General features: G+C 41.8%; 1 protein-coding gene across 1 annotated transcript in view; it reads left to right on the top strand.

The window, feature by feature from the left end:
• The window catches only part of LOC115025556 (protein TANC1-like), a 32,050-nt gene that overhangs the window by 15,562 nt on the left and 3,100 nt on the right, over positions 1-13,388 (top strand). The window contains 17 exon segments of the mRNA XM_029457908.1: positions 1,992-2,223; positions 3,062-3,228; positions 4,959-5,267; positions 6,328-6,528; positions 6,724-6,827; positions 7,638-7,746; positions 8,128-8,250; positions 8,558-8,794; positions 9,065-9,274; positions 9,471-9,552; positions 10,853-10,986; positions 11,070-11,193; positions 11,280-11,461; positions 12,004-12,136; positions 12,534-12,563; positions 12,649-12,740; positions 12,918-13,064. Of these exon segments, the coding sequence (XP_029313768.1) occupies positions 1,992-2,223; positions 3,062-3,228; positions 4,959-5,267; positions 6,328-6,528; positions 6,724-6,827; positions 7,638-7,746; positions 8,128-8,250; positions 8,558-8,794; positions 9,065-9,274; positions 9,471-9,552; positions 10,853-10,986; positions 11,070-11,193; positions 11,280-11,461; positions 12,004-12,136; positions 12,534-12,563; positions 12,649-12,740; positions 12,918-13,064 (2,616 nt within the window).

Raw genomic sequence — 13,388 nt, 5'->3', positions numbered from 1 at the left:
TGTAAAAATGTAAATTCTTTATTTTATGCGGGTTATGTGCTGGACTATTTCTTGGCCAGGAGCAGTTGCCAGGCAACCAGCGGAGACTCAAGGAAGTTGCTGCTCCCACAACTCCGCAAAAGTTGATGTTTTTACACTTAGGTTTTTGTACAGATTATACAAACCAAATAAAACCTGTTAGTGAAGCTATTAGTGATTTTAGACAGAGTTAGATGATTCCCCCTGTTTGCAGTCTTTATGCTAAACTGTGGATTCATGTTTAATGAACAGATATGACAGTGGTATCGACCATCTCATCTAACTCTCCAAAAGTAAAGTATAAATGTCAAGCTGTTCCTTTAACCATCACAACTACGTGCCTTACCCCATCCCCCAACTTAAACTGAAACCTAATTTTAAGGTTAAGCCCAAAACCAATTCTCAACCCCAAAACACCCTCTTAAAGAAGTACCTACTGATCACAATGTACTTGCTTTCTAAAAGATGTAATTGAATAAAAAATTCAAACCTCAAATGGTTTCTCACAAAGAGAAAAGAGTACACACACACATATCCGCACAACCCACTTCTGCATGGTTCTCATTATTTATGCTGTTGCTGAGCAGACTGCAGACTCACCTGCAGTTAAAACATATAGGAATCAAGAAATGATATTGATATAATAGGAATGCCCTTGATTTAGCTTCTTGCTATACACTGGATATTTTTCCTGCACCAGATTTGTAAGCAGGGTAATATACATACATATATATATATATATATATATATATATACAGCATCATAAACTGTACTTTGGGGGCCATGACTGTTATGAGCCTCCACTAAACAGTGAAGAGGGATCCATTCAAAGAGATAAACACACATCAGCGTATCCTGTGGTAAAGAGCTATGGGCTTTGGGTCATAGTCTTCTCCTCTCTATTTGGGCACATGTATAACATGCTGCTGATTGCATCACAAAGATGACATGGAAGCTTCTAAATTTACTAACTTGGCCTCAATAAGAGTTTCCATGGGAACTAGTCAGACTACTTGTGATGGTGAGGATGTAAAATCATTGATAACGTTATGTGTGGATCACTCATGGTCAAGGCTGGGACCTATAAAGCCCTATAAAGCCACGAGTGAATATTTTTTTAATTGTATATTTTCCCTGCAGAAATGCACTTAAAGTTTACACATGACGACTGTTAATCTCCCAGCAAGACAGTAACCATTCATCTAAATGTTTTTGTATTTCAGTTTGGCTCCTTAATTTGCATAAATCCCTCTTATTATTAGCAATATGTTTCATTTCTCAGTCTCTTGTTTACCATGCAGCTTGCCGCCCAAACAAACCAATTATTTACTGAATGTGTTAGATAGATACTCTGCACTCATGTTGAATGCAGTTCTCGTTGTTGAGTTTCATGAGACTATATTGTAACCCCTATTGTTATTTTATATTCTGTGTTATTAGTTTTAGAGATTGTTTTTCTCCTTTTTTCTTGGGATAAGAACTGAACATGTGCACTGAACAGATTACAAACAGCATCTGAAATTGAATATTCATCAAATTCGAACAAATTCAGACTTTTTCTTCAGCATTAAAGTAATGCATGTGGTTGTTGTCTGTGTAGTGTGGAGAAGAAGTCAATTTTATTTGTGTAGCCTAATATCACCAATGACTAATTTGCCTCAAGGGAAAAATGCATGTCAGGTCTTGATTGTAGACAGAAACTCAAAAGTGCATGAAAAATGACAAAGAGAGCTTTTTAGATTTCTCTCAATTGCTTTCTTATTTCTTTTAATAGAAACTTCAGACACACTTTATATCATGTGGGGTTCCTCCCATTAGATGCACCACCTCCAGTTTTTAAAGAAAAAGCATGCATTTTGGTCCAGACTTGTATTTTCCCACTATTAAAACCTCCTGATGCATAAACATAAACATAAACAGATACAGATAGCAGCTTCACATTTTGTGTTTCATCTGCCTCTTTCTTCTGTTAGGTGGTAGCCTACCATTTCTGTCAGGCCGACAACACCTACACCTGCCTGGTACCAGAGTTTGTGCACAGTGTCGCCGCCCTGTTGGCCAGAGCGCCACAGCTCGCGCCGTACAGGGAGCTGCTGGTACAAGAGCCTCACCTACAAAACACTCTCAGCCTGCGATCCTGCGTTCAAGACCCCATCGCTGCCTTCAGAAAGGGAATCCTAGAGCCCATAGCCAGCCTGCGTAAGGGTAATGAAGTCTACACACACACACACACGCACACACACACACACACACACACACACGCACACACACTTTAAGACAAATGTGATAATCAAGTTTAAAGACCTTTTAAAATTTTAAAGTAGTATGAGTTTTAAGGTGGAAAACGGTCTGCTCACTAACCATGCAATTAGGAAGCCTGCTGCCATCTCCTGTGTGAAATAGCCTATTAATGACTCCATGATGAGGCCATAGATAATTTTCCCTAGTTAAGGTCAATGATTTGAAACAGTGTAGAGTGTGAAACAGATGTTAGGTCATTTACATAGGAAAATGATTTGAGTTATTTTTACCCCGGTAAATCATCAGCATCCCACCGGATTTCAAGGTCACAAAATACTGTGGAGAGGCTGTGAGTGTTACGGGCGTATTAGCCTCCTCAGTTTCTCATGATACAGTCAGTCAGCTAGATTGATGTGTTATTATGGCCAGGCCCTCCACAGTCTGAGCAGAGGAGTGTTTTGTCTACTCTATCACTATTAAGCAGGTTAGAAAAAAAAATGGAGAGCCCTTGTACCTGAGTGTATGAGTCCTCACGGGCTCACAGGGATGCATTGAAAACTAAGATTATGTGAAACATTATGGATATGTCCTGTTTAGAGCTAATAAACAACAATGGCCTGTGGCCCCTTTCAGCAGAATATAATCAATATCTGCTTTTCTCAAATTATCCTTTGCTGGAAAACAGAGATGCATCTATTTTTAGCCATGAAAGGATTTGGATAAAACTAGCATACCATCTGTCTTTGTTTCCTTATTATGTGCTCTTTCCAAGGCACATTTAACCTTCTTTTGCTTTATTCAGAGCGCAGGCTACCTGAAGAAGACTACATCATATTGGTCGACAGCCTTAATGAGGCAGAATTCCATAAACCAGACTATGGGGACACCATCGCCACTTTTATTACCAAAATAATCTCCAAATTTCCACTCTGGCTGAAGTTGGTGGTCACAGTCAGGACAGGCCTGGTGGTGAGTGAGATTTATTAATATTATTACGGTGATCTCTGAACCACAGCACACCTGTCTCAAAGGGTCGGTTCACCCAAAATACATTTTAACACATTGTATCACTGGCAATGTGGTCTATGGGGAATTATTTTGGGGGGGCACAAGGGATTATTCTGTTGCAGTACCGTGGTTGGCAAATTGGCATCAAGGCAGACTGGGAGCATCATATACAGCTATTTTAAAATATCCATGGGTATAAACCCATCTCTCACCCACTGTTAGCTGAGATAGCCTCCAGCCCCCGCCACTCTGCAAATAAAAAGAGGGTAATAGATAGATAATAGATAGATGTGTATTTCCTGACAAAATCTCCCACATACTCTGGATAACCCACAGATCTCACTGTGAACAATTTCCAGTGGAACTGCTTTCTACCTGTTATAGCTGTTGAAAGGTCAGTGGATTATTAGCAGTAACAAGGACGCTGTTTGTGGAAAAAGATGTTGCTTTTGAATTTGAGTGCTTTTTAAATGCCACAAATAAAATTCCATTGGTCTCTGTTGTATCGGGATGTAGACTCTGATGTGTAGAAGCTGCTCCACCTAGCAGAGCCTTTATATCAGGTGGGCACTGGACACTTTATGGTCATGTAGGCAGAAACCTCAAAACCTGAGCAAATAGAACTATATAGATGGTTAGATACCACGAGAGGTAAGTGAAGTGAGAAAAAGTATTTTGTATTTTGAGTGAACCAACCCTTTAAGTTTCACTTTGCCTCACACCATCCAAATCACAGAGGTATTCTTCATACCTGCTTCTTTTGTCTTTGCTCATATGTAATTCCATGTTGTGCTTTTACTGCCATGCTATAGACACTGTGCCTTTGAGCTCGGTCTCTCTCTCTAGTCTGATCTATTTTTTCAATTTGGTTGATAATCCCACCTAACAGTGGACGCATCTGTCCAATGCCAAAGCCAAGCCTCCAAATGCTGCATGGATTACACCCTGAATGGATGGTAATACTACTGGGAGTCTGCTTGGAGTCTGGAGCTTGACAGCCAGCCAGCTGGTTACATAATTTGATTAGTGTTTGGGAATACACAAAACACATTTGGGGTCATATTCTTCATGATGCATTTGAAGTCAGCAAGCATGAAATACCGACATTTAACGGTGAAGCGTACAGCTGATATCCCGATTCCTGATCATTCTTCACGCTTTCCCTTTTTACCAGCCATTTCACAGGAATTCTTGTCTAACAACCTGGATGTTTCGCAAGCGGTTGAGAAAGGGTTAAGTGGAGCTCAGTCCTCGACCACAAGTCAATTACTTGTCGTTGAACCAAAATGTCATTCTTCATTAATGAGGAACGGAGCTGCAATAACATGGATTTCTTTTTCATCAGTCATAGCTGGTTTTGGCCGGTGTTGAGCAGTTGAGGATGGCAAGAGGGGAGATGAAATGTGACTCTGAGAGATGCCTGTGAGCAATGTTGGAGCTTGAGTCATTGTCACACTATTTACTGTACTGTATCCCATGGCTCTGCGTGAGTCAGAGGCAACAGCATCTGAGCAATGGGTCCTGATTTTTGTGCTTTTAATTTGTCCTAGCAAATTAAAATTTTAATGCACCAAAACATGCAACCTTTTATTCTTTAAATACTGAGGTGTTTGTACCCGTGTGTGGAATCTGTTTTTTTTTTTTTTTTTACCAACAAGCACCTATAATTGATCTGTTTTCTTCTCCTGCAGGAAATCACTACACTCCTTCCCTTCTCTGGCATCTCTCTGGACATCCTGCCAGACAGCAGTGATCTGGGAGCTGACCTGAGTGACTACATCCATCACCGGGTCAGCAGCAGCACACAGGTGGCCGCTAACGTCACCACGCCAACAGGCTCGGCCCCTGATCAGCTGCTCCTCAGCAAGTTCAGCAGCCACCTGTCAACACGGAGCCACGGCTCCATCCTCTACCTGCAGCTGACCCTGGATCTGTTCCACAAGGGCCACCTGGCTCTGAAAGGAGGAAACTACCTGGTTGTGCCTGTGTCCCTGTCAGAGGTCAGACATGTAGAGCATTGATTCCCAGCAAGAAAAAGGGTTCTTTGTACCCAACGGGTACTCAAAATATTTAATGTTAGCTAAAAGTAATGGATAAATTATTGACAAGAAAAGGTTGCGAACAACATATGTGAAGTAATGTTTGGTTCATTAAGTTATCAGTTCACTTACTATTTAAATTACAGTGTTTAATCCTCTACAGTTTAAAATACATAGTATACCTTGAGTGTATCCTCCTCCTCCTCCTCCTCCTCCTCCTTCTTTTCATCTGGTCAAGTTCACAGTCTAACACTTAACACTCGTCAGTCATCTCGGTGAGCTGTCTGCCGTGAAATGGCATCTCGCCTGAGGCTGAAGCAATCAATGTCCATAAAATCCCCACACAAGGTACACAAGCGACAGCCATTGTTCAGACATGTTTTTCACAAAAACAAGAAAATGTGTACTCACACGGCATTCAGATCAATACAACATAGAAATGACAGGATCAAAGACTTTATACAAAGTGCCAAAAATAGTCCACAGTGAATAAAGTAAATGACAGACGCATTTTAACATTACATAATCACCACCAGTGTAAAATATACACACAGAAGCCTAGAAATGTGATGATTTATTGATTGGATACGGGATGTGGAGAAGCCTTCATGAAGGTGTGCTAAAGATGTGTAGGCACAGGTCACTACCTAGTGGGCAGTTCATTCTGACAGCTTTTGTACAAGTATAATATGAATCATTTAGTAGAATTAACTTTTCAACAGGACTTGTATACTGTACATTGTTTCACATTTTTCACATTACACATTTTCATTGTTGTTTTGCTATAATTTACCTGCAAGATGTTGCACGTGAGCGTCCAACGAGGTGTTGATTCTCTAAAGATCCCAGTCCCATTACACATGATCAACGATGTGACACAATTGGAAGCTAATATGCTGGTTAGCTTCCAATGTTTCCATTTCGCAGTGGATGGTTTCATTAGTCCAGATAATGTAATATGTTTACTATGCCACCATGACCACCCACACACAACATCATTAACCTTATGAATATCTGTCAGGTGTACCTGCTGATGTGTCGCGTGAGCTTTCCGGATAAAGAGGTCTTTGAGCGGGTGCTTCCGGTGCTAAATGTGGCACTGGCGTCTCTGCACCCACTGACTGACGAACAAATGTTCAGGGCGCTGAATGCAGGCAGTGTGAGGGGGGAGCTGGAGTGGAAGGACTTCCAGCTGAGATTAGACAGCCTGACTGGATTCATGGTAAGACTCTTGATATGACATGGAAGGATACATAATTATTCAAGCTTTTGTTTCAGAGCTTGAATGTTTGTTTTGCTATCAAGTACTTTTCACTTACAGCTCTGAACTTTTAAGTAGTCTAGGAGGATGTACAGTATCTGGAGGGACAATAAGGCACAACCTAATTCCTTCTACTTGTATTATTTGTGTTTGTAGGTGAGACGCAGGGATGGCACACGGATGCTTTGTCATCCCTCCTTCAGAGAGTGGCTGGTTTGGAGAGCAGATGGAGAGAGCAATGATTTTCTCTGTGACCCTAGGTGAGACTAAAAAGTCAAAGGTCACACAGCAGAAGATTATTAAGATACATGTAATCAGTGCTGGAGAGTAGTGAACTACATGTAATTAAACTAGTAGCTTAAATACATTTCGCAGTAGCTTGCTGGTAGTTCAACTACATTCATATTTGCATAGTGATTCAAGTAGGGAAATAACTTTCTTTTTGTTTTACTGAAAACCTTTACCGAAACTACAAACAATGTTGGGCCATAAAAATAACAGAATGATTATTTTTATTTTACCATTGTTTCTCTACCGTAATTGAACCACTTTGATTTTGCTCTGACAAGTAAAAAGAGCCCATTGTTTGACGATGTTGTAAATATATGTGGTAAGTAAATATGCTACAAAACTGACGAGTAAGACAACAGGCACATTGTTTAAAAAGGTGCAAGTTAAATAACATTTTACTGGCCTGTGAACAAGTGAGCACTTCCTGAAATAAACTTAATTGAGTGGCATCTTTTGCTGACATGGGACTTTTTTTTGTATTAGCTTTTGTTATCATTTCATATCACATGTACTGTGTCAATTGGATAATGTTTTTACAAAGTAGTTTGAATTGGTTTTTTTAAGTAGCTTTAGTTAAGCAAACTAGATTCCTCTCTCGAGCTTTGCTGTATTTGAACATGTTCCAGTGTGAAGTAATTGGTAACTTATGGCTTCCCCAACACTGCATGTACTATAAGTTAGTTGTGAATACACCAAGAACACATTATGTACATTTCTGTACATTTGGTAGAGTAGAACTGAGGCCATTTCTGATTAATAAGTACGACACACGTCTACAGGAGTGGCCACGCTCTCCTGGCCTTCATGTTCTCCAGACAGGAGGGCAAGCTGAACCGGCAGCAGACTATGGAACTGGGACACCACATCCTCAAGGCTCACATATTCAAGGTAACAGAAACTGTGATGCTATGTATATAACTTGTTATGTAGGTTTATGACTGGAACTGATTGTACCTCGACCCTTTTGAGTCCCCTCAATTCCCAAAGGATTCACGTAAACAAGATCCTGCACTTAACTGTTTATTATTGCATCGAATCCCACTAAGACATCCCTCTCATCACCCACACACATTAGCACTGCTCAGATCCATAAAACGCCCATGGTACAGTGAATATTGTACTGTTTTCATGCATGGCTTGCACTCTGTACATACTGCTTCATACTCCTGGGACTCTATTCAAATTCTGCACCACAGATCTCATCTGAGCAAGCTTAATCTCTCTGTTTCTCTGTCGCTCGCTATCTGTGTCTCTTTCACACACTCACAGGGTCTGAGTAAGAAGACAGGTGTGTCCTCCAGCGTTCTCCAGGCAATGTGGGTGAACTGCAGCACAGACAGTTTGTCCGCTGCACTGGCCTCCCTGAGAAACCTATATACACCTAACATCAAGGTGACATACATGTGCTCCACATTAAAAAAAGTAGTCAGACATCTAAATATATCTTATGTATTAAAATGTTTGGGTTGGAGCACTTTGTGGACTCTCTTTGGATAAATATACTCTTTTTGAACAAACTGTGAGACGTTTGATCATCAAGCCTTCGTCAGGTATATTTCTGTTAGGGAGTCCCTGACGAAGGCTTGATGCCGAAACGCATTCAACGTTTGTTTTTATGTTGAACATGACTGTGCCATTACAATAAAGGCATTTTAATCTTTAGACTTTTATATCTTATGTACTATTCTTCATCCTGCAGGTAAGTCGTCTGTTGATGCTAGGTGGCGCTAGCGTGACCTGGTGTACAGAGGTGGTAGGACACGCCCCCATCCTGGCCGTCCACGCACACCTGGGGCACGTGGAGATGGTTGCTCTGCTGCTTGAAAATGGTGCTCCCCTAGATGGGACCACTGACAGCGGCATGACGCCCCTCTGTCTGGCCGTCGCTGCGGGACACATCGACATCGTCAGCCTGCTCTGCAAGAAAGGGGCCAAGGTCAGTGTCACTTCTGAGCAAAGAGGATCAGAGACAAATGTGGGCTTGGAGGGCAATTACCAAAGATAAATCTTTTAATCTGTGATAGAACACACTGTCAGTGCCTTTACACCAAATGGTGTCCTGAACAGTCCTGGTTTTACATTCACCGCAGTCACATGATCTACTCTGGGAGGCAGATGACATAAACAAGCCTGATCTAGGCCAGTGTTTTACGGGCACCGGCCAGGGCCACTGTTGTAAGTCCTTCTGTGTACCCCTTTATGTCAGGTGGGCCATGCTGATAAGAGTAACCAGTGTGCTCTGGTCCACGCTGGGCTGAAGGGCCATGCAGAAATCATCAGCATCTTGCTGGGCCAGGATTGGGGAGGGGAGATCCCCCCTGACCCACAGCAGCACCGAAGCAATGAGATGGTGACTGGGAAAGCACAGGCAGCACAGCAGGCGGCTACAGCTGCAGCTAGTGTGGGACACACACAGGTACGTTTCAGATCAAGGTCCTCGTGACAAAACACTCAATTCATTTTTTATGTAGAGCATGGCGCCCGACCTCGCTTGACTTAGAGAATTTATTAGATGCGGTTTGCTGTGGTCAAGGTCTGTGTGTGCTTTGGTTTTTATTTTCTGCACAGCAAGCCAGCCATACAGAGGACTGTAAAATTGTGTTTTCCTGCAGGTTGTGAAGAGCTTTCTGGACTTGAAAGATGAACAGCTGGGAGTGCAGATGGACGCTCACGACTCACTCTGGGGAGAAACGGGTGCATTTCTTCTATCTGTCAGAGACATTTAGCTTTCTCACCTCTTTCTTTCCATCAGTGTGGATCTCAGGATGTGCTTTAGGGTTGCATTTTAGGCACATTCTAGCAATCTGGACAATGAATAAATATAACAGCTTAATGAACTTTATATGGATGCACAGTTAGCTCTTTGAATGCAGAATTACTAGATACCCACTTACTGCTTTCAGTATTGTGTTTTCAGGATGCTCTGGTTGATATCAAATAATTGATTTTTATTGTGAATACTTTTTTGTTTTGAGCATCGCGTTTATCACACAGAACATCTCGTGCAGCCACATTTGTAGCATCTAAAAAGCAGCTTTTATTCAATTATAAAACTTTTACCTCTGACAGATGTGATTGTGCAGCCTGCAGAATTCTGTTAGGTTCATTTCCTGAAAGCTTGTCGGATGGAGCATGTATCCCTGCCTACAGCGCCATTAGAGTATAATTCTATTACACACTCCCCTCCAGTGCTGAGATATAAAAAGTGAGAGCATGAAATGCCCTCTGAAACATTCACCTTTGCATGTACAATACCAGGGCTTTGTTTTAATGCTTCTGTTTTGTGTCAAGGATACAAGTCTGATTACTTCACCAGAGATTTGTACTTCTTCAGGGATTACAATTACCTGAGACAGTAGTGCATAGAGTGTATCGCATCTTTGAAATATTCTCTTTAATAAGAAAATATATTTAAAGCTTGACTGACACTGTTACTATTGTGTGCAGCTGCACAAAGTCACCTTAAACAAAGACCAACAGAAACAGTTTCTTTGTTTTTTCTTTGTCTCATATATAACAATAACTTCTCTTTAAAGGCGGTAATATAAAATCGATTTGTTCACTGAAGCATTTGTTCACATCAAACATGATGTCATTTTTTAAGGGTACTTGAAGGTTAGAGAATGGCATCAATACCTTGCCTCTATTCCCAGCTGCTCAATTAACTGAAGGACCCACATGCTCAAAAAAGCCCATCGTTTGTCAAAGTAACACTGACTGGTTAAGGAGTGTACAAGTTATCTGGTGTGTGTTGTTATGGTTCATTTGTTGAAGAGGAGGAACAAGAAGGAGCTATTTTTATTTGTATTACTTGTCAGATGTCTAGATTTGTATTCAAACAGAAAACACAACACCTGAGTCAAATAGATTATGGAAATAACCAACCTTGTTTTTCTCTCTGTCTCTCACTGCTGCTTCTACCTCTCTCCTAAATGTGCCAATTACATATTCTTCACCGCCTCGTCGTCTCATCTCTATGCCGACCCTCTGCCAGTGCTGAGCGCGGCAGCAGGAAGAGGGAGGATTGAGGTGTGTGCGTTCCTCCTTGAGCGGGGGGCAGGGCTGGAGATACCAAACCGCAGGGGGATGGTCCCGCTGCTTAGTGCCACCAAACACGGACACACGCAGGTGAGGAGGAGTCCGCTCAGTGGCACAGCATGTTCCTCATTTAACTGTTTTTTTTTGCATAATACTTTTCCTTCCTTCTCCAGGTCGTAGAGTTACTGCTTAAGCACGGTGCAGATATTAACGTGAGTGAGAAGCAGGGTCGCACTGCACTGATGCTGGCAGCCTCCGAGGACCACATGAGCACTGTTGAACTCCTGCTGTCAAAGGGTGAGAGTCCCCACCTTCCAAACGAATATCCTAATAAGTTTACTGAATGTTTATGAACTGCAGAACAATATTTGCTTTGTTTGTAGTCCCAGGTGCCTCTCTGTCCACTGCTGATCAGGAAGGGCTGACTGCACTTGGCTGGGCCTGTCTGAAGGGCCAGAAAGGTGCGGTGCAGCTTCTGGCGGAGGCAGGCGCAGACCTGAACCAACCTGACAGACAGGGACGGACTCCTCTTGATCTCGCTGCCCTTAACGGGGATGCAGATGCAGTGGGTTTCATGCTGTTGTTTAGATGACGTCATGTTGATAATGGAGTTTTTTTATTTATTTAAAATATTTTAATTTTTAATCGTAAACATTCCTCACCAAAAAGATGAATTTCCTTTACTTTCCCTAAAGACCTTGTGGAGAAGTGTATGCTTCACAACTAATAATTATTAAAAGATGATTAGCAAATCACATAATGGTCCACACTCATGAAAACATAGCTATTTTTGACAAATTAAATAAATCATAATTACTAATAATGATGATAATAATTTTTCCTGCAACACAGGACGTCAATTTTCAATCACAGATCATGTGGCGGAAAAAAAACAACTTGATCAGCAGGAGAGTAATCAAAACTATCTGATGATTAAAACATTTACAAAGTCATCGGGATATGAAGGGGCAGCTTTCTTGCTAATGTAGTGACACATACTGTGTGTAATCAACCACATTATTTAAATATCTAGCAACATTTCCATTGCTAGAATCTTACATTTCAATCCAAAAAATAACATGTTGATATTGTTCCATGCACGGTCAGGTGCATTGCCTGGTGGAACATGGAGCGGTGCTGGAGAGAGCCGACAACAACGGCACCAGAGGTTCAGAGCGGACGACTGGCTGCCAGAACCCGACTCTGGTGGCCTCGCTGCTTAAGAAAGGATCCAAGATGGGTATAAACACCATGCTTACTATAGCAGCCCTGCAGTAAATCAACATGTTCCAAAAGCCAATTAATATTATATGACACAGTTAAACAGCTCCTATAACTGCACTACAGCCTCTAAAATGAACATAAAGTTGAATCAACACCTCTCTGGCTAAACTTGCCACTCGGTGTATTCATATTTGTATTTGACTTCAACCAATTAATGAAGACTCACTTGAATATTTGTATAATTGTTTTGCACCTGCAGGCCCTGCATTTATATCACTTTATATTTTTACATCCATGCATTATTTTGTTACTCTTGTTATTCTTCAGCACCTGCAGTTTTATATCCACTTCTTTAACTCCCTCTTCACCTCTCTCTTTCTCCATCTTGCTCGCTCTCCTTCATCAACCGAAAGGCTACAAAACGGCTCCACATGATCGATCAGGTACATGATTTATGCAAGACACAAAGTAAAAGTGACAAGGGTGAGACAGATAATGGAAAGATAAATAATTGTACCCCTCCATCAGGTCACGCTACGTGGGCTATGGCTTCCTCCAAACCAGACATTCTGCTCATCCTGCTGCAGAAGCTGATGGAGGAAGGGAACATGCTTTACAAGGTATTTCTCATGTGGTAAATGTTATAGTCGGTGTGTTGTGAGGATGTGGCAAACCCTTGCAGCCCTTTATTTGAATAGACTTCAAACGAGGTGTTTTTGTGGATTAGTTGTCAGGAACTGTCTTCCCTTATCGTCTCTGTCCGTTTCTTTCTCCCCCTCTTACTGTGTGTTTCTCAGAAGGGACGTATGAAGGAGGCAGGCCAGCGTTATCAATATGCCCTGAGGAAGCTACCTCGTGAGGGGCAAGGAGAGGAGCTGAAAGGGCTCAAAGACCTGCGGGTGTCCCTCTATCTAAACCTCTCCCGCTGCCGCAGGAAAACCAATGTAAGGCCCACAGCTGCAACAAACTGCTCATGCACTATTTAACACCGGCAGGTTTATTAGACACTGAGGGGATGGCAGGAGGGCTGGTAAGGAAAGGTAGATAGTTCCTTAAGATATATAATTGATCTGTATCAACATAAAAAGATAATGTCAGTATAGCTCACTGTAAGAATATCTCCGCTTTTCAGATCTAGTTTCAAGTCTCCCTGGTAAACTGAATGTACGTGTAGGACCTTGAAGCAGGTGGTGACATAATGAATAACTGTGTACTGTTAGTGTGGAGATAGATGTGTGTGGCCTGCAGCCAGGTTTGGAACCCACCCT

Source organism: Cottoperca gobio, chromosome 3 (genome assembly GCF_900634415.1).
Source record: "Cottoperca gobio chromosome 3, fCotGob3.1, whole genome shotgun sequence".
Lineage (NCBI taxonomy): Eukaryota > Metazoa > Chordata > Actinopteri > Perciformes > Bovichtidae > Cottoperca > Cottoperca gobio.
Note: the sequence above shows the minus strand (reverse complement) of the source record. Positions and strands in the feature narration are given on the sequence as shown.